The sequence below is a fragment of the Rattus norvegicus genome, chromosome 9 (assembly GCF_036323735.1).
Source record: "Rattus norvegicus strain BN/NHsdMcwi chromosome 9, GRCr8, whole genome shotgun sequence".
NCBI lineage: Eukaryota > Metazoa > Chordata > Mammalia > Rodentia > Muridae > Rattus > Rattus norvegicus.
Genome location: NC_086027.1, coordinates 118,193,733 through 118,214,401, shown reverse-complemented (window position 1 = coordinate 118,214,401; position 20,669 = coordinate 118,193,733). Strand labels below are relative to the sequence as shown.

Here is a 20,669-nt window from a genome sequence, read left to right as displayed (position 1 = left end):
AAGTTCAAAATAATGTGGGTCCCTCCGTCCCTCCATTACCCTCCACACAGACACACACACTTTTTTTCTCAGATTGTTTTCACACATACTCTTACCTATGTAGTTCAGTGGCCTCAAATCCCCAGTCCCCTGCCTATCTTCTAAGTATCAGAATTATAACTATATAGCTGTTCACCATCGTACCCTGCTTGAATTCATGATGTTCAACATTATGAAACGTTATGTGTATTCACACGCATGTAGATACATTGTGTGTGTGTATAGTGTGCGTGCTTAGTTCTGCTGAGAAACCCAGAATCAGTCGTGGTCCAGTAGCAGTGCAGTAGACTGGAGCCCACCGTGGTGTCTATACGAGTCTCTTTTCCACGGAGAATGGTCAGCCAGCGCCTGTTGGATAAATGGCCAGTTCCAGGATCTGGGGGTGGAGCAGGGAAATGTAATATGACCTGAAACATATGACTGTACCAGACGGTACGAAAATCTTCCAGGAATGGAAGAAAATGACAAGGAAACCAGTGTGGGGAGATACTGGTGCTGGGAACTGTGGGGCAGGGACAGTCACTGCCTTCAGCTGCGTGCCCACAGGTGAGTCTGCTGGCTTCAGTCAATGCCTCCATGCACAAGGGCATGTGAACCAGTGGTGAGACTCAAGGGGTCACGGGACAAAACAAGAAGGTATGAAGGGGCTCCAGGGGTGGTGCAGTGGTTAAGAGCGTGTGTTACTCTTGTAGGGGACCCAGGTTCCCTTGCTAACACCCATGTGGGGCTTATAAACATCCCAACTGCAATTCCAAGGGATCCAATGCCCTCTTCTGGCCTCTGCAGGTAGCAGGCACACATGGAGCTAGTGTATATCAGGTGAAACACTCATACAGGTACAATTTAAAAAAAAGAAAAGACAAGGACATGTCAGAGGGACTGGAGGGGGAGATGAGAAGGCAGGGAAAATAATCAGAACACATTGTGTTTATATGAAATTGTCAAAGAATAAATTTAATTAATAAAAAAAACAGTTTGAGGATCTTCCTCTGGGTAAATCTGAGAATTTTTACAATAATAATAATAATGCTATGACAACAGGCTGTTAATGCACTAAGTAAACCAGGCCTCCAACGCCCACGCTCCTGTGAGTAAACAGCGAGAGAGACAGCTGGAAGAGCAGCTCTAGACACCGAGGACACAGCACAGCAAGGAGAAGGCGTAAGGGAGTGAGGAGGCCAAGGTTGAGGCTTCAAGGACAGAACATCCACCTATTTTGATACATTTGATAGATTTATCAACCACAAGGGTAAACATAATACCCACAGAGGAGAGTTTGGGACACATCATCTCAAACGTGATCAAGGCTAAAAAAAAAAAGCCAATACTGAAATCAGGTTACTTGACACCTGCACTGAGAAGGGCATAAAGTCCCTTCAGAAATGTGTCTGTCAAAAATGCACATGCTGGCTGGGCACTGGTGGTGCATGCCTTTAATCCCAGCACTGGGAGGCAGAGGCCAGCCTGGTCTACAAAGTGAGATCCAGAGCAGCCAGGGCTACACAGAGAAACCCTGTCTCCAAAAAGTAAAAATTAAAAAAAAAAAAATAGAAATAGCAGTCTGTGTTCTGAAGCCTGCTGTGAACCTGAAGTGATTTCGTTTTCTCATTAAGGTTACGTGCTACTCTCTACAGAACAGCAACAGCCACAGTACCTGCACAGCACTGCACACCCCACGCAAGACTTACACACAAGACACAGTCAGGCCCACACTATTTGTAGAAGTTTAAAATGTCGACTTAAAACTTGTTTCTATTTGCATGAGCACAATAATTTCTTTCCGTTTAATGAAGATCCCTCCTGAGATGGACAGATGGCTTGACAGTTGAAGCACTAGCCTTGCTCAGCTGCACCAGCCTGACCTGCGTTTGATCCCCAGAACCCACTTGGGCGCAGTGGTGTGCACCTGTAATCCCAGCGCTCCCGGGAAGCGATGGAGAGGGGAGAATCAGCGGAGCTTGCAGACCGCCTAGGCCCGAGTACTCAGTGAGAAGCAACAGAAAAGACTCCAATCCCAGAAACAAGGTGGAGAGAGAGCGGGCTCTCAAGAGCTGTCCTCTGACTTCCACATGCCTGAAGGACACCTTCCATATCTCTGTGTGTGGTGTTTTACAGAAAAAGAAAGGAAGAAAATATAAAGGCTTTTGTCTTTTTGTCCATGGTCACTTGAATCATGAGACAAAATAAAATCTTCCCTTACATTGCTTTCTGAGGAGCATTTGGTCACAATAACTATCCAATTCCCAGCACAGGAAGAATGTGTGAAGATTCTAATGTGTTTCATCAACCAAACAGTGCAGAACAAACAGCACATTGTGTTGGGCGCCAGCAGAAAGAATAGAAATGAGTATCTAGAATAAGCCTGTCTGAAGGAGAGATGTTTTATCTCTTTATTGGACTAAATAATGGGCTATTCGAACTAAAAGCATTAAACTACCAACTGAGGACGAAAAGTAATTGTTCTCTCAGAGAAACATTTGGCCCTCAAAGCAGAAAACAACTAGAAGACAATGGGGTGTATAATTCTAGGATAACCCAGCCCTTCGTGAGTAAGTCGTTTTGGCCCCACACTTCAGCGCTACTGATCAGGCAAGCTAGAACGTTAATCATAACTGCTGATCCAGAAGTGATGTGATGTCTGGGGTTTATATCAGACAATAGAAGAAGCAGCTTGCAGGAAGACAGCTTAGGAGTCCAGAGCACACGGGCTGGTCCTGCTGCTCAGTGTGTAGAGCCCTTCACAAAACCCAGAGCTCCCTTCCTACCTCATCAGAGAACCAGGTGGTAACCCACGCCTGTAAGCCCAGCACTCTGAAGGCTCAGGCAGGAGGTTAGGGTCCGCGTCTGGGTTACACAGGGAATTCCCATACCTTCGGGCCTGAGCTATAGAGTAAGAAGAAAAGGGAAAAAGATATCCATAATTTTAGAAAGTTGAAAAGCAAAACCACTCTGGGAATGGTGAATATTGTACCTGAGATTACGCATCTCTTTAGGATTTCCTAAAAATAAGATGGGAGTGGCAGCTAGACAAAGGCTCGGCAGCTGGAGTCTTGGGGATGCACTTCTGGAGGAGGGAAGAGTCCCAGAACCTACATGGTTCATAACTCTGTAACTTCAGTGCCAGGGGAGGGCACACACACACATACAAGACGATAGTAAAAGCTTTCATTAAAAAAAAAAAGGTTTGGGGCTGGAGAGGTGGCTCAGCAGTGAAGAGCACCGACTGCTCTTCCAGAGGTCCTGAGTTCAATTCCCAGCAATCACATGGTGGCTCACAACCATCTGTAGTGGGATCTGATGCCCTCTTCTGGTGTGTGTGAAGACAGCTACAGTGTACTCACATATGTAAAGTAAATAAATATTTTTTTAAAAAAAGAAACAGTAAAGGCTAATTGTATTTTTTAAAAAAAAGAAAAGAAAAATATGAAGGAATTGCCTTGGCTCATGCAGGGTACCCTGTGGAGATCACTCCGTTTACAAACACACCACTGCACTGGAAAAGCCTTCCGTTACCCAAGTTCCCGCCTCCCAAGGAGCATAGTAACTTCACCCACACATTTCATTCATTTTTAGTGAGAATGATTCAGTGTTGTTTGCAGTGCTTGGCTTATAAAAACTATCTATCTGTATCAAGGTAAATGGTTTTACTTTTTCACATCTGGTCATCTGCTCCCAGGCTATGACATCATCTGTTCTTGTTTCTTGTAAGGGGCAATGAATAATTAGCTTCTGGTGTCATTAGGGGCTGTTCACACTGGTAATGATTAACCATGGCTCGCTCCAGGATACAGAGTCTGACTGGAAAATCAAGCCTCATTTCAGATCTTTGCTCAGCGGATTGTACAAATCTAACACAAGCAAGAACCAAACTCACATACCTAGTAATGACTGAGGTATGTGTCCATGGTAGGACAGATCCCTGTTCAGCTATTATAGTAACACAATGGGACATGTTGGCATCGCTCCAGCCTCTGATCTCCTGTCACCTCCAGAGGCAGCCATCCCGAATATTCTGAGTATCATTCCAGACTATACGGAATTTTATTTTCAAAAAATTTCATGAAAAATGGCTTTGTACTGTTTTTACAGTGTGTGTGTGTGTGTGTGTGTGTGTGTGTGTGTGTGTAACAGTCATTGGCCATAGTCAGTGGTGTGGCACACATATAATGGTGGTTTTATAAGATTGAATGGCCTTGCCAATTGTGAACACATCTTATTCCAAGCACTTGCAAAGACCGAAGCAGAATATTTCTGTGAGGTCTAGGCCAGCTTGGCCTATGTAGTGCATTCTAGATCAGCCAAGTGTACATAGGGAGATCTGTTCATAAATAAGTAAATAGGCCTAGTAATGTATCCATTTTGGATAGGGACATTGCGTGATGTCTACATAATGAAGTCACCTAACAACACATTTCCAAATGCATTGCCATTGTTAGTTAATGAATCAGTCTGATTCCTCTACCCTGTAATAACAGCAGCAGCAAATTACTCTTTCCCCATGTTTTTAGTGATTTGGATTCCTTTATTTGTACATTTCTAACCTGTAGATTCATTTGTCAAACCTTGAAAACTATTCTGTCTCTCTCACGTGGTGCGTGTGTGTGTGTGTGTGTGTGTACGTGTGCCTGTGGGTGCTCAGGGAGGCCAGGAGGAGGGCACGGATCCCACGGACCTGAGCTCTTGAGTAGATGGTTTTGCGCCATCTGATGTGTGTGCTAAACACTGAACCCAGGTCCTCTGGAAGCAGTCACCTCTCCAGCCCTTGTCCCACTTCTCAATACCAGGTTATTCTTTCTTATGGCTGCACCATCTCTCCTGGAACTAATGCTTCATGTGTGCTGTTAACTATTTACTCTGGTTTCTTTCATTTGAGAAAATGAGCAAACAAAATGCTTTTCAACAAGGTCTCCACATATATATTCCATGCTGTCCTGACCTCGTGTGCCCCACATCAGCCCGCTGTGTGCTGGGATTATGAGATGTGCTGCTGCATGCCTGACTCTACTTTTTAAAACATTCCGGATTTTTTCTTCCATATTTTTCCAGCATAACTTTTTTTTTAAGTGAAATGCTTGCATGCCGGTATATCTTGTACGACGGAGATGGTAGGTAACAATTGCTGGTGACCTGGTGACATGAATTTGATATCGAGATCCACATAAAGGTGGAAGGGAAGAACCAAGTCCACGAGGTTGTCCTCTGATTTCCACACTTGTCCTTTCCACAGCCTACACCCATGTGACAGTAAATACACACATACAAATTTATATCTCCCTACCATTTCTGGGTTCTGATGGGAAAGACTTTCCCTACTCCAACGTTAGAGTTCTTTATGCCTCCTTGTAGAACCTGATGTTCAACTCTTCACAACACTGTGAGAATCTACTTCTGTGCATTTTAATTTTTTTTTTTTTTTTTTTGGAGAGGTTAGTGGGGGATAGCTCTGGCTATCCTGGAACTTGCTGTGTAGACCACGCTGGCCTCCAGCTCACAAATATCCACCTACCTCTGCCTCTCAAGTACTGGGGCTAAAGGGATGGATCCCTAGTGCCTGGCTTTGAATTACTTTTATGTCTTTTTTTTTTTTTTTTTTTTTTTTTGGTAAACAGTTTCTCTGTGTAGCCCTGGCTCCTGGCTGTCCTGGAACTCTCTCTGCAGACCAGGCTGGCTTCAAAGTTAGAGATATGCTTGCCTCTCTGCCTCCTGCATGCTGAGGTTAATGGTGGCATATTTAATTTTTATAGAGTCTCACTTTGTTGTTAAGGCTTGACCTCGAATTCAGCTCAGCCTATCCCTTGTCCTCATCCTAAGCAGCCGAGCCCATCTTTCCTGCTTGCTTTTTTTTTAATTCAGATTCTCTAGTATGTAACTACTCTGGCTGTCTTTGATCTCCCTGTGCAGACTAGGCTTGCCTTGAACTCATAGAGGTCCACCTGCCCCAGGCCTTCCAGCTTTTATATTTTTATTTTTTTCTCCATCTTTATTAAATTGGGTATTTCTTATTTACATTTCAAATGTTATTCCCTTTTCTGGTTTCCAGGCCAACATCACCCTGGCCCCTCCCCCTCCCCTTCTATGTGGCTGTTCCCCTCCCCATCCTCCCCCTCTTCCCCCCCTCACCCCAAGAATCCCCTTCACTGGGGGTTCAGTCTTGGCAGGACCAAGGGCTTCCCCTTCCACTGGTGCCCTTACGAGGCTATTCATTGCTACCTATGAGATTGGAGCCCAGGGTCAGTCCATGTATAGTCTTTGGGTAGTGGCTTAGTCCCTGGAAGCTCTGGTTGGTTGGCATTGTTGTTCATATGGGGTCTTAAGCCCCTTCAGCTCTTTCAGTCCTTTCTCCGATTCCTTCAATCGGGGTCCTATTCTCAGTTCACTGGTTTGCTGCTGGCATTCGCCTCTGTATTTGCTGTATTCTGGCTGTGTCTCTCAGAAGAGATCTACATCCGGTTCCTGTCGGCCTGCACTTCTTTGCTTCATCCATCTTGTCTAATTGGGTGGCTGTATATGTATGGGCCACATGTGGGGCAGGCTCTGAATGGGTGTTCCTTCAGCCTCTGTTCTAAACTTTGCCTCCCTACAGTTTTTATTTTTAACTAGAGCCCCTTGCTAATTCACGTGAACTGCACCACTGTTTGTTGATGAAAACACAAAACAGAAAATAACTGCCATTTTTTTTCGTGGAATTTGCTTTGAATTTAAAAATGACTCGGGAAGGACAAGCATCACATGCTCTTTGCTGTTGGAACCTCACTAGGAAGAGTTGCCTTTCTGTTTTTCTTTCTATTTTCTGGTCTCCCTTCATGCTCAAAGTTTTTCTAAACCTGGGACATATTTCTTGTTAATTTTATTCAAAGATATTGCATCACCTTGTTGCTATTGTAAATGTTTCCTCTACAAGTTTGGGCAGTGGTAATGTGTGAGTGAATTGGCCTTTTGATGGGATGAGAGGCCAGAGTTTAAAACTCTTGAGGTGTGTGGTTTTTACTACATAAGAATGTGCACTTATCCCAAACACTGTTTAAAGAAAACCCAGAGCATTTCGCCTCATGCAATCATAATGCTTGTTCACTGCTTTTTGCCAAATGAACTTTTTTTTTCTTTCTAAGATTTATTTGTGACACTCCAGAGATGGCTCAGTGATTAGAGCACTGACTGCACTCCCAGAGGTCCTGAGTTCAAATCCCAGCAACCACATGGTGGCTCACAACCATCTGTAATGCCCTCTTCTGGTGTGTCTGAAGACAGCTACAGTGTATATGTATGTGTGTGTGTGTGTGTGTGTGTGTGTGTGTGTGTGTGTATAGTGTTCTTTCTTTAAAAAAATCTTTTCTATTAAAAAATACTTATTTAAATACTTATTTTATTTATGTGGTTGCTGGAAATTGAAGTCAGGACCTCTAAAATAGCAGTCAGTGTTCTTAACCTCTGAGCCATCTCCACAGCCCCCAGATGAGCTGTAAAGGTAGATACAAAACCATCCAGGCTGAGGTATAGCCGTGGTGAGAGAGGGTTTGCCTGCACTAGGTCCTGCCTGGGTTTCACCCACCATTTACCCAGCAAGTTCAAGGCCAGCCAGGGTACTCCCTAAAGGTACCATAGAAAACCTGGCAAAGGGGGCCAGCAAAATGGCTCATTAGGTTCAAGCTTTTACCGTGCAAGCTTGGTTACCCAAGTTTAATCCCCACATGGTGGGAGAAGAGAACCAACTCCTGGCAATGCAGCACCTCAGGTCCCCAGATCCACATATAGTCTCTGTCTCTCTGTCTCTGTCTCTGTCTCTCTCAGGCACATACACACACAAATAAAAAGTTTTAAAAAGTAATGTGGCTATGATTACAAACAGACAAGAAGAAATGAGAATGACAGATGAATACACAATGAGCTGATTCTCTTAAACACAGAAATTTGAACTTAAGGGGGGAAAAATAGATCAGTAGGTGAAAACATTCCCTTCTCTTCCAGAGAGGTCAAGTTGAGTAGGCAGCAGCCTGTGATCCCTCCAGCCAGCCTGGGCAAAACCTTCTGGCCTCCAGGGTGAACCTGCACTCATGTGCATACAACACACGTGCGCAAACACACCCATGCTCGAACACACTCACGTGATAGACCAAAAGGAAGCCAGAAGCTTCAAGGTTAGCAAGACTGTAGGAAAGATCAGGATTTTAACCAAGGAAGGACATTTGGAGGCTACCTTGGCAATATTCGGATCTTGGTGTCTCTGATGTCTAAGCCATCATTATCCCTGTGACCTTCTAGAACGACAGATTCTGAGGGCTGGGTAGTCTGTGCGGTTTAGTGATGGCACTTTTGAATTGGTTCAAGTTATCTTGACTTTTAAGAAAAATATAACTTATACTAATTTGGCCATTAAATGAGAGCATTTCAGTGTTTCAGAAAGCATGAAGCACAATGAAGATACAAGATGTTGAAAATAAAGGAAATAAATACTAAGAGCTCAATAAGGCCATTGTTAGAAGAAAACCACAGTTCTCGTTCCACAGACAGACAGACGGTAATAGATCATTTATCCCCAGCCGAGTATGAGGGTGATCATGGCCCAGGGAACCCAGATTTGGGTAGATGCCAGAGACGTGTTCCACCATGGAAGTTATCATATGAGCTGCTAGTCATACACAAAGCTATAAATGAACGCACTTACCAAATACCTTGGTGGGGCTGAAGTGAGGTAAGTTAGAGAAGCCTGACACACCTATGGCACTTGTAGCCATTGAGGTGGTGGAAGCTGCCTGTCTGCTGAATTTTAAACTGAGAGTCAAAAGAAGGGTAGGCCGATACGGAAGCAGGTGATGGATGGCTAAGAGGGAGAGTTAAGATAGATCAGGATAATCTGACTCTGGATCTGTATCATTCCAACTGTCCCCAACCAGGAGGCCCTAATCAAGCACTCACCCAGCAGAATCAGCTAGGTGTGGCTTTTTCAGGGAACTTCAGCCCACATCACCTAGGTTAAGAAGAGTGACTTCCACTTTAAAAAAAAAAAAAAAAGGAAAGGCGGGCGACTGGGTTGACTTGAAGAAAGTGATCAGTAGTGCCAGCTACTTATTTCTGAAGAAGAGAATTATTCTGATAGTGTTGATAAACTCATCACAAGATGGCCGGGACCAACTCCGGCCCCTTGCAAAGACAATGGTTAGCTCTTGCCTTGAGCAGCTAGAGCTCCTCAGAGCTGAGATGTGACGAGATGATTACAAGTCCCTTGTGCAGTGTTGGAAGCCCAGCAGCCTGCATATTTTATAAATATCTGCCCTCGCTAGGCTTCGAGGGAACGAGATCCAATGACTATGTGAGTCCCACCAGACCCAGCACCTGATGGGAATCATACCTAATCGACCGTCCAGGTGAAACAAACACCTCCCTCAAGCCTTTAACGGACCTGGAGCACTTACTTATTCATCCCGCCTCCTCTCTCAGCCTTCCCAAGTTTGTGCCATTTGAATTTCTGCCCTTTCAGGGTCTGGAGACCGCGAAAACGGATTTGTCTTTTTAACAGCTCTGCTTGTCTTAAGACAAGAAAAGCTGTTAAAACAGAAGAAAAACAACAACAACAACAACAACACACACACACACACACACACACACACACACACACACACACAGAGATAATGGTGAGAAACGGTTATCACCAGGCTGTGAGAGCGCAGAAAAATCGTTCGGTTGCACTTAGACAATTTGATTATGAGGCATAAGCGTTCAGTAAGTAACACGTGGCAACAGCAACTAACCCGAAGTCACTTGAATCAGTTACACCGAGAGGCCCTGACACAGGCAGAACCGAAGCTTGTTTTTCCGCCGTGCAGACAGCGGATTAAAAAAAAATATTGCGGATGTTATGAGCTCGCGCCGGGGAGGAGGGGGGCGGGGGCGTTCCCCTTTTCTGGAGTTGTAAAAGACCCGGCGCACAGTCCTGCGGGAACGCGAAACTCCCAACGAGCTCGGCCTTAGGGGTGGAGTGGGGCTGGGGGAGGGGCACCGTGGGGCTTCAGCTGATCTCAGAACCCGGCCAGCGCGCTCCGGCTTCCCAACTGCCTCGAAATGATTTACACGAGCAGGAGGTGTGCATTGGCGGGGTCCGGCTGGCCTTCGCGTCACGGTGAGTTTTAATTCTGCATTTCCCCTCGCGTCCTGGTTTGAGAGAGGCTTCTTCTACTCTGTACCGGCTCCCGCTCGCCCTGTAAAGTTTGTTTTCAAACGGTAAACCCGGTTTCCACCAGTGCCGCCCGAGAATCGCATTCATTAGCCAGGCTGACTTGGGAGAAAAGAAAAGCTACCTTTGTGTACATAATGAGAGCCACCGCGTGGCCGCGCATAACCGCCGGGAAGGAACGTTTCGGCCTCGTGCTGCCGTGGGTTGGGCTTAGCGGACCCGAGGCGGGTTCCGTGGGGTGGCCCCCCGAAAGCCACAGTCCAAGTTAGCAAACAAAGCGACGAGGCAGTCACCGCCAGGTCCGGACTCGGCTCCTGCCACTCACGCCGTCCAGCTCCTCCTCCCTGCGTCTGTCCTCCCATCTCTCCCGAGTCCCCGGCGGATGTGAGCCACCAATCCCAGCCACAAACACCCCTTCAAACCCCAGAGCGAGGGCCCTCCAACGGGCGCCCGGGCCCTCCGCGGGCCCCCTCCCGCACCACAGGAGTCCCGCACTGGAGCGCAGCAGCTGAGTCATCCCCAGTCAGGTCCGGGAAAGCGCTGCGCCCCGGGCGGCTTGCGGAGGTGCTTGCCAGCCGGTGGGTTCGCCCTGGACACTGCCGTGCAACCGCCGCCTGCGCCGATTCCCGCGTGTGCTCTCTTACCGAGCGAGCGCTCTGCAAACCACAGGATTTGGGGGGAGGGGAGGGTCGTTTTGAGATTCCTGCCTGCTTACTGTGACTCTTCCTCCACTTGGTTCATTTTGGAAAAACCACCCAAGCTTCTTTTTTGACTCGGGGGTTTTAACGCGCTCCTCGGAACGGGTTGTCTTTGGGAAGGGGGCGCGGCGGAGGCTTGCTTTAATTTCCAACGTAATCGTAAACAGGTTCCAAAGTCTAGCGGGTCATCCTGTGGCCGCCTTAGTGTGACTCGGCTTTAACCTTGTTTTCACGGGTCTGTCTCCTCCTGCCGGATCTCCACCGAGGTCACAAAACCAGAACAGCCACAGAGCCGAAACTAGAGACACCGGCGGTGACGTCGCTACAAAGCTTATTTACGTTTGGGGTTTTTCTTCGTTTTTTTCCCCCCCTCTAATGGGGAAAGTCTTCCGTGACATGTGACAGTTGGTTTTCTTTGCATTTTTTTTTTTTAAACAACCGGGCATAGGTAGAATCTAGACCCAGAAGTGCGGGCATGTGCGTCTCGAAGTTGGCCAAAACAGCATCTGGCTTGTATTTGGGGAGGGGGGGATTCTTCGTGGAACTCCCTTTGGAGCGCCCCTCTCAAGCAAAATAAACCAATAGGAACGAGTGTTTATTTAATGGCTAGTTTCTGTTTGAAATACTGAAGGGTGGAGGGGAGTGTCCTCTGGTGGGATATTAGCCCACAAAGTAGACACTGTTTACCGAAACAGATGAGCAGTCCAGGCGTAGTCGTCCATCTTTTTTCTAAAGGCGTGTGGGGGGTGGGGGAGTCGCAGTGGGGCACACACGCACGTTCTGGCCGTCCCCTGGCCGAGACGTTTAAAGAGCATGTGAGTATGACAAGTGTCTATCCACAACGTGTTAGATTTCGAAACTGCCTTGCAATCCAATCCGGAACTCAGAGCTTTAGCCCCGGGGAATAGACATTTGCCCCGGGTGCCTATGTCTGCCCCCCCACACACACACACTCCCACTGTCACTGTTGGCAGAAGAGTCCACGAGGAGGAGGGTGCGCCGCGCCGCGCCGCGCCCGCGTGTCAATGGCAGCTGCACCTTCTGGAAGAAGTTGGTTCTTGTCCGGAATACTTTTCCTTCGGTGCCCCACCCCTTGAATCAGAAGCCGCTGCCTGGGGCGGCTAGAGCAGGGACGGTGGAGTTTTAGGGCAGCTGTCAAAAACAAGGGTGGGGGTGTCTTTTCTTCCCCGGGGGTGGACAGAGGAGATGTCCTTAACCCTCTCCCCATCCTTTGCAAACTAAACTCACTCTTCGCCAGCCGGGAGAGGAAAGGCCCCAAAAGAGAAACCGGTGTGGCAGCTGAGGGATGCGGACCATACTCTCGCCACGGGCTGGCAGACATGACCCTGCTTCTGGGCTCCGCTACCCTGGAGAGAGGGACGGGTGATCTCGGACCCCGGACCAGGGCTGTGCAGTTGGAAGGTGCGGGGGAGGGGCAGAGGAGCGGCGGGGAGGGCGGGGGACGGGGCGGGCGGCTGGGGGCGGAGGCAGGACCTCCTGTACCTTCCCTCTGCTCTCACTCTGACAGCGCCGAGGTGCGCCGAGTGGAGCGGGAAACAAAGGAGCTGAGTAGGGAGGGGAGTGAGTTGGGCCAGGGAGAGCCCCCGGCTGGCTGCCAGAAGATCCTGGCTGGAGGAAGCCCAAGTGTCACTTGAATTCCAACCCAGAAGCCAGCGCCTGAGACCCGAGCACCTTGTTTAGCAATAGTGGTTGGAATACTCTCTCGTAAGTTACCGGAGCACCGGTAAAGGAGGATCATCGCCTGCCCCCCCCCCCCGCCACTAAACGGCTGCTGGTCCCTAGAAACCCCAGCTTCACCTCTCGCTGGGACTCGAGTTACAGAATGAAAAGCAAGAAGGGTAAGGTTGCGGCGGGCTGTGAGCGCCCGGGGCACCAGTGCGGGACATGTGCGGGCCGCGCGGATTGGGAGACACTGACTTGATGGGACTTTTCCGCCCGGTGGCTCCCCGGCTGGAGCGGTAGCTGTTCTTTGTTGAGGCTGTGTCTCTGATGGTAGTTGCTGTTCTTTTCTTCTAGACACAACACGAGGGGCTGTTATGGGGAGACTCAGCCTCGCCACGCTGCTGGCACGTTGTCAAGAAACACGCTCAGCGCCTTGTTTGTGCGCCTCCAAGTTTCATTGTCTTCCCTGACACCCCATGCCCAGGCGAGCCACCGCGTGGTTTCTAGTGCTGTTTCTGGGGTAGAGCTTTGCGGCCGATGTTCCAGGGGACCCTCGCACCTCGCTTTTCCCTGTGGGGGGGTCCTTGGAGCATTCCAGTCGCCTTACCTTTTGTCTAAAAGTTTGTGGTTCCGGGTATTCTTACTCCTCACCGGATCCTGGCACTTTTTAAAGGGATGTGGTGTTTTTCACTATCAAAGGAATGTGATCCCGGACCCCATTATATATCGCCCTAGGGTGAGCATAGCCTTGGAAAGATGGACTTTAAAATTTTACTAGCTTCTGAAAGTTTTTCCACGATGAATTTAGGACAGCGTGTGAGCTGTTAGAACACAAGTACCATGCAGTCAAAAAGTGTCCAAGTGTGACAAGCAGGCTTGGTTGTAAGTGCAAAAGGCGAGGCTGTCATTGTTTCCACCAAGCTTTACAACTAAAACTTGCCGTCAGTCTGGTTTAAAAACAAAACACACAGGGGAGGAAGGGGGAAAAAAAACCCAAAAGGTCAAAGACTGTGAAGTCCCTTTTGAGGCTAACTTTGGAGTCCCTGACTGGGAGGTCCCTTGAGTTTTCCAGTCGTGGACTGGAGTTGGCTTTTCTGTTGTGATTTATGTGGAGTGGTTCAAAACAGAAGTTAATCGCTTGGGGAAGCTGGGGGGGGGGGGGCGCTGCTGCGCATGCCCAGGAGCTTCCTCGAGTTTGTTACTCCACATTCTTTCAGACCTAGACCGCGACTGCAGTTCCAACGGAACACGGTTACGGCAGCTGCCGCTGAACACGCTTCCCCACGGGATTTCTCCCCGCTTTCTACCTTATAGTGTTGTGTGGATGTTATTCTGTGAGAGACCCTGAAACATACGGAACTCATGAAGACCCTGGGTACTTGGTTAAGTAGGCCTCCTTGCACATTTCCATCCTGGGACAGTGAGAATGTGGACGCTCTGAGTTGGGAGACAGTTTAGGTTCTGGGGAAAACTTAGGGATCCTCTGTAGAGCTGTGTCACCCCTTGACGAGACTGACAGATCTAGACCCAATAGCGCCTAAATGAGGGTAGTTTGGTTTTGTGTGGCTCCAGGGTGCCAGAATGCAAAACTGGGTTTCCGTGGGTGGGGAGGAAGGCTGAAGACTAGCTTCCCATTCAGGTTCCACCCTCATGGGTATCCCCTTACCCAGATGCGAGGTGTGGGGCAAACATAAGTGTCCCCAGCCCAAAGTGCGTGGGTTCCCCAAGTGAACCCCGACTCATGGAAACGAACAGTGACGTGTTGGAGAGGAAACTTAGCTGCGACTGATTCGGAGTTTCTTGTGGGGAAAGCTGAGACTGCTAAGGTTCTCCTGACTCCTTTCCCTTTTTAGGCTTCCCCAGCACATGGTCTGGGAAGGGGGCAGACCCTTGAGGATGTGAGCCGCACCGCCCCATTTCCTTAGTTCCTTAGTTCCTTAGGGACCAGGGGCTAGCTCCGTTGCTAACTTGTACAGTTAGCAGGCGGGCTTCAGTTGGGGCTGAAGAACAAAAGCTGCTTGCTCTCCTCGGCCCCTCCCTCTCCTACGAGCTTACACAGCCCTGCCTCCTCCTGTCTGAAATTACCTGGGAGAGGAGGGTGAGCTTCTCTGTCCTTGGGCCAGGACTGCTTAAACCAGTCCCATCTATTGTCTGTTTTAGGAAAGTGAACTTCTTTCAACTTTTTTTTTTTTTTTGGTTCTTTTTTTCGGAGCTGGGGACCGAACCCAGGGCCTTGCGCTTCCTAGGCAAGCGCTCTACCACTGAGCTAAATCCCCAGCCCCTTCAACTTTTCTAAAGACAGAGACTGGTATAAGATACTAAAGTGCCCTCACTAGAAAGCGGAGACCGCTGGAAAGCGCTCCAAAGATGGCTTCAGAGCAGGCTGGAAGAGGGCTCAACAAGGAAAATCCCCAAGTGTCCTCGCGGATCTCCAAGCCTGTTGAGTCTGTTTAGGGCTGAAGTGGCTGGGTCCCTTCTAGCGGGCTGTGAATTTAGTGCCTTGGTTGTGAAGTTCCATCCCAGTTACTTGTTCATAGGGAAGTTTGGTTTTCCCTTCTTTTTCTCACATTCTTTTTCTAGTCTCCAATATATCTTTAAAGTCCAAGCACTCCCCACCCCCAAACTTGGATGTTTCATAGCTCCAGAAGAAAAAAAAGTGAAGAAGCAAGATTTGCTTCATAGAGCCGTGGGCTCCACGGGCCATCTTGTGGCTTTCTGAACATTTCCTTGTATGTGGATAGAGTAAGAGGATTCCGAATCTGTCCCACACCCACCTCTCTCCCTCCCCAACCGCATTTTTTTTTTTTCAGAGTGTAAGCAAAGCAAGAGGATTGGAAACAAGTCCTAACTGGGAAACTTTTCAAAAGCTCCGCTACAGTGTTACAGTAGGAAATGAGTAATGAGGGAAAAAGTCTTTGTTTTTCCAAGTCGAGCCATAATCAGGAGGGAGTTTTAATGAAAATAGCCTTGACAGTAGCAAACGTGGTCTCACGGAACTAAGCATATCAGCGGGCAAGCCCAAGGCATCAAGTCTTACTTCCTGTTCCTTCATCCTTTGTGCATGCTTTGGAAATACTTGTAAAGAGGTCCAGGGGCCTGGCTTTCTTTCTTTTTCTTCCTCAAATGAACAGAGTCGGCAGTTTGGTGTTGCTTAACAGAAGCCTGCTTTGTGTCCCTAACCTATTCTGAAAGATCATGCTTCTTGTCAAACTCTGAGTGAGCAGATCAAAGGGCAGGCTTTAGGGGGTTTTTGTTTCAAACACTTTGTTATTACCAATTTACAGTTGGGAATTAACTGTTCAATGAGCAAATCTTCACACGTTTTCCCTCCTAGATTTAAGAAGAGGGGGAAGGGAATAAGTTGTGTTGAAGAATGTCTGACTTTTCTGAAGATGGGATTGTTGGAGCAAACTGCTGTGTTCCAATGTGCTTAGTTACCCAATTAACCTGTCAGGTTTAAAAGTTAGATTTCCTTGGTTACCAAAGCAAATGTGAAACGGGAACTCATTTGTAGTTGAAAGGTTTTTTTTTTTTTTATTTGTTTTGTTTTTTGTAATTAATAGTTTTTCACCCAGATTTCAATGTGGGTTTTTTTTTTCTTCTAAGTTTCTCAGATTCTGAACAATGAAAGCACTTTCGGTTTTAAAATTGCCTTTTCTTTAAACTTCTTTTTTTCATGAAACAGATTAATTTCTTCAGGAAGGGATTCTTCAATTGCACAGCAGTTAAAAATGGAGGGTGTTTGTGGTCTATTTATGGCAGTTTGTTAAGCCTTAAACTACAGTGAATTTGCAAAATCATCTGCCTCTTTTGTTAGAACCTGCTTCGACTTTGTCTTTGCTGGCTTGCAGCTTTTCCTGTAGGAACTCCTTCTAGCACCTTCTGCCCCCTGCAGTCCAAAGCTAAAAACGTGTCAACAAAGTCAGTCTGCTCCTGGTTGTAAAATAAATTCCTTTAACGTTGATGTACTAATGAGAAGAATATTCTGGTTACATTTTCTAGATCAGTAAAGGAACTTAATTAGGATTGAATGAAAAGCTATACAAAGCTACAGAAAAGACCTTTGAGATGAACAGCAATAGTCTCATGTTGCCTGACTTTTAGATTTGAAAGGAGTTAATAGCATTTGTTAAAAGTGTTCTAAAGTTCGGGGTTGGGGATTTAGCTCAGTGGTAGAGCGCCTTCCTAGGAAGCGCAAGGCCCTGGGTTCGGTCCCCAGCTCCGAAAAAAAAGAACCAAAAAAAAAAAAAGTGTTCTAAAGTTCAAAATAATGTCTGTTAAAGTCCAGCTGGCCTGAATTTTCACTGAACTCTGATTTAAATACTCTGTAGGGTTTGAATTCTTAACATTTCCACTAGGATTAAAGTATTTACCACAAAAATAGCTTTCTTTGTGGGTTGCATATTTAATTTTCTTTGTCACGTAAGAATTAAAGACTGATGTGGAGCATTTAGGTTCATATTTAATTGACAGTCTAAAAAAACCTTCACATATATAAAAATGTACTGTGTTTGCTTTTACAGCAAGCCTTTCATGAAAAGAGAGAAAATAGCATTTAAAATGTACTTATTCACTGGGTTGTCATCTCTAGTGAGTGATGACCTTAAAGACAAGGTTGTGAGGGCCATCCCCTGTTTCAGGTGTGCCGATCTACTCCCTGTAACTGCAGTTTGTCTTTCCCAAGAAGGGAGAGAGAGAGAGAGGCTCTGAGAGATTCATTATATTCCAATTGGCAGCAGCAAGAAAGACTGTACTTATGTACCATGGGCAGTGGTAGTTTGACTACTCCAGGTCTTTCTGGGGAGACCTTGGCCCTGACTGCAAACGTCACCTTCAGTATTTGGACATGGAACCATCTAAGTAAATAACTGACTTACAGTGGTTACCCTGATGATGAGAGCAAGTGACAGTGGCCTTGTCCTTTCTCAGGTGTTGTTGCAGCAGCATCCGGCAGTGACTCTGAGGATGAAGACAGTATGGACAGTCCCTTGGACCTTTCATCGTCAGCGGCCTCTGGCAAGAGAAGGAGGAGAGGCAATCTGCCCAAAGAGTCCGTCCAGATTCTTCGAGACTGGCTGTATGAACACAGATACAACGCATACCCCTCAGAGCAAGAGAAAGCCCTGCTGTCGCAGCAGACACACCTGTCCACACTACAGGTAAGGAGAAAGGTAAAAGTTGGTGCCGGAGTTTGCCCTGTGGGTGCTGGGGCTCCAGCCCAGGTCTGAGCTCTGTCCCTAACCTACGCATACACACTTTCTTCTTTATCAATAGACATGTTATGGCGTTCCTGTGTGCCAGGTTATAAGCTCTTCTCTGGTGCCTAGCTCTACTAGGAGGGGGGAGGAGAGAGAGAAACAGGATCTTTTCATTGTATACTTTATAGTGTGAAAAGCTAATAATTGGCTATTATAGAGCACAGAAACACTTGACACTCATCTGTTAGGAAGCATTTCCTTCAGGACCTGAAAGAGGAGGTTAAACCTTATTCTATTGCCCAGGAAACTGGTTTGCTATTTAAACAAGGACAGACCTTGGTGAGGTAATTGTGTTGTGTCTGTTGACACAGTCATTTGAACTGAGAGAAATCAGTTACTGGGAGGTGTGGCCTCTTTTAAACAGGAAATGTTTTCCTGTAGTTGATTAACTTAAATGCTAGGGCAGTAGGTGGTAGGTTGAAATGGACTTAAAGGTGAACTTTCCTTAAAGTTATTTATTTTCAGGTTTCTAAAGTTTTGCACCTTTTCTTTGCCTCTCAAAGGGTTATGGATGATGGCATCCAAAGTAACTTTGTCCTTATGACAGGCTGACCCAGCTTAAATGCCTCTGACTGCTTGTAAGGCCAGAGAAGCTTTATTTTAGTTATTTTTTAAATCATTGCTGTTGGGCCCCTGGCATGCTGTGCCAGCATTGAGCTACCTCCCTAGTAAGGCCCTGTGTATTACCTCCCTAACAAGTTAGGATGTTTTCAGAACTTGTTTGTCAAGGGAACTCAGAGTATTGAAGCAGCCCCTGTGTGGTTTCAGGTCTGTAACTGGTTCATCAACGCCCGTCGCAGGCTCCTTCCTGACATGCTGAGAAAGGATGGCAAAGACCCAAATCAGTTCACCATTTCCCGCCGAGGGGCCAAGATCTCAGAAGCTAGCTCTATTGAAGCTGCAATGGGTATCAAAAACTTCATGCCAACTCTAGAAGAGAGCCCATTTCATTCCTGCGTAGTTGGACCCAACCCAACCCTAGGGAGACCAGTGTCTCCCAAACCTCCCTCCCCGGGACCCATCTTGGCTCGCCCCTCAGTGATCTGCCATACCACTGTGACTGCATTGAAGGACGGGCCTTTCTCTCTCTGCCAGGCAGTCAGTGTGGGACATAGTACAGATGTACAGCAGGTAGCACCCAGCAACTTTACAGACGCCTCTCTCAGGTACCCAGAGGACACTTGCAAATCTGGACCCAGTCCAAATCCTCAGAGTGGTCTTTTCAACACTCCTCCCCCGACTCCGCCAGACCTCAACCAGGATTTTAGTGGATTTCAGCTCCTGGTGGACGTTGCGCTCAAGCAGGCAGCAGAGATGGAGCTTCAGGCCAAACTCACAGCTTAACCGAGTGTCAAACAAAACAGTTCTCCAAAATACGGTCCTGAATTGCCGGGGGTGATGGCAAGAGATGCATTATTTTATATATTTTCCTATTAATATTTGCACATGGGATTGCTCAAACGAAGCTTCCTGTTACTAAGATGTCTTCAATGGAATAGTCATTCCAAGAACTGCAGACTAAAGCTACTGTAGAAACAGAGGGTTTTCTTTTCGAATGTTTCTTGGTAGTTTCTCATAATGTGAGACGTTCCCAGTATCATGTGATCTTCTCCTCCCAACTCCTTTTTTTTTTTTTCAAGACTGTGCAATACTTAGAAGCCCTTGTGCCTCTCTGTTCCCATGTGGAACATGACCCCACATACAGTCTAATGAATAAACTTTCAGTTTTTTGTTTGTTTGTTTTTTTTTATAGATTCAAGCAAGTATGAATCTAGTTGTTGGATACCTTTTTCATGATGTAATAAAGTATTTTCTTTAAAAGTTATTGTAGTGAAGAGCATTTTCTTGAAGGAAGCACTCAGAACACAGTAGGAATATAGCATGCCCATGAGCAGGAAACGGGGGCAGGGCAGACTGTGACGTAGGGGTGTGTGTGTGTGTGTGTGTGTGTGTGTGTGTGTGTTTGTCACTGCTGTGAAGAGCTGTGCACAACAAACCAGGGTGAATAAACAGGATGTGTGATATTTACTCTTTACTGGACGGGGCTCTTGCCCTTGAGTCTTTGCTTAGGGATGAATGGTAGATGGCAGTGAGATGTAGCATGGGTTCAGGACTCCATGAGTGGTAAGGTCATTGGCAGTGAGCTGCTGCATATTTAGACAGGCCCATGTTCAATGGAAGACTTCAGGCAACTGGCCACACTCGGACAAGTAAACACCACCAGCAGTTTTCCCGTGTGTTTCTAACATTCACTCTGGCGTTTCAGTTAGGAATCCCTCCCTCCTCTGCAGAGACGATAACATTCTAAAAGCCTTTTCCAGCATTATGACAGAACCAGGAAGGCACTGTCCGTGATCTGAGGTCTGTTAGGATGGGTAGTTACTTACCAAGCCTGGTTGGCCAGGAGGGAATCTGTGTTCCTTTTGCTTGTCACATGCCACAGAACCATTCCTGCAAAGCCATGCTTACTGTAAGGCTCCTTTGTTGTTAAAGGCCCATCCTGTGCATTCCTGCTACAGCTGTGAACCAAGGGTGCACTACAGCTTCTGGATTCTAGAGAGCAGGAAATAGTTGCACACTGAAGACTGCGTAAATATGAAAGTTTCTGCTACAGAAAAAGAGAACACTGAAAAGTTTCTAAGTGAAACAGAAAACCAAAGTGGAGAACCCAGAAGTGTGAGGAAGCAAAGGAAAGGTTCCAGCTGGGTTCTGTCAGAGGGTGGCTTGACCACAGTACAAATGAAGGTGGGTAAAGAATTACGCTTACTTCAAAGCTGGATCAAAGGTCACAAACACTGCTATAAATCCTGAGGCCTACCCATG

The 20,669-nt window shown here is 46.9% G+C and overlaps 1 protein-coding gene and 1 long non-coding RNA gene across 3 annotated transcripts; one reads left to right on the top strand and one right to left on the bottom strand.

Moving 5' to 3' along the window:
* Nucleotides 1-966: 966 nt before the first annotated feature.
* On the bottom strand, nucleotides 967-13,712 carry LOC102555570 (uncharacterized). 2 transcript variants are annotated; one of them, XR_005489521.2, is made up of 3 exons: nucleotides 12,844-13,712; nucleotides 12,154-12,272; nucleotides 967-12,057 (listed from the first exon to the last, which is right to left on the bottom strand). It is a non-coding gene; the product is annotated as an uncharacterized LOC102555570 (long non-coding RNA). The 2 variants fall into 2 exon arrangements; XR_001839949.3 differs by having other exon boundaries at nucleotides 967-12,272.
* On the top strand, nucleotides 10,048-19,667 carry Tgif1 (TGFB-induced factor homeobox 1). The gene is made up of 3 exons (NM_001015020.1): nucleotides 10,048-10,153; nucleotides 17,518-17,747; nucleotides 18,615-19,667. Exons 1-3 carry the CDS (start codon nucleotides 10,096-10,098, stop codon nucleotides 19,188-19,190), a joined length of 864 nt encoding a protein of 287 aa, NP_001015020.1. The 5' UTR covers nucleotides 10,048-10,095; the 3' UTR covers nucleotides 19,191-19,667.
* The last annotated feature ends 1,002 nt before the right edge of the window (nucleotides 19,668-20,669 follow it).

What these genes read in the sequence shown, in the direction of transcription:
- Tgif1 (NM_001015020.1), top strand. Translation starts at nt 10,096, where the DNA reads ATGATTTACACGAGCAGGAGGTGTGCATTGGCGGGGTCCGGCTGGCCT. An exon ending in CGGCTGGCCTTCGCGTCACG is followed by an intron (nt 10,154 to 17,517) that starts GTGAGTTTTAAT and finishes GTCCTTTCTCAG; the next exon opens with GTGTTGTTGCAGCAGCATCC. An exon ending in CACACCTGTCCACACTACAG is followed by an intron (nt 17,748 to 18,614) that starts GTAAGGAGAAAG and finishes GTGTGGTTTCAG; the next exon opens with GTCTGTAACTGGTTCATCAA.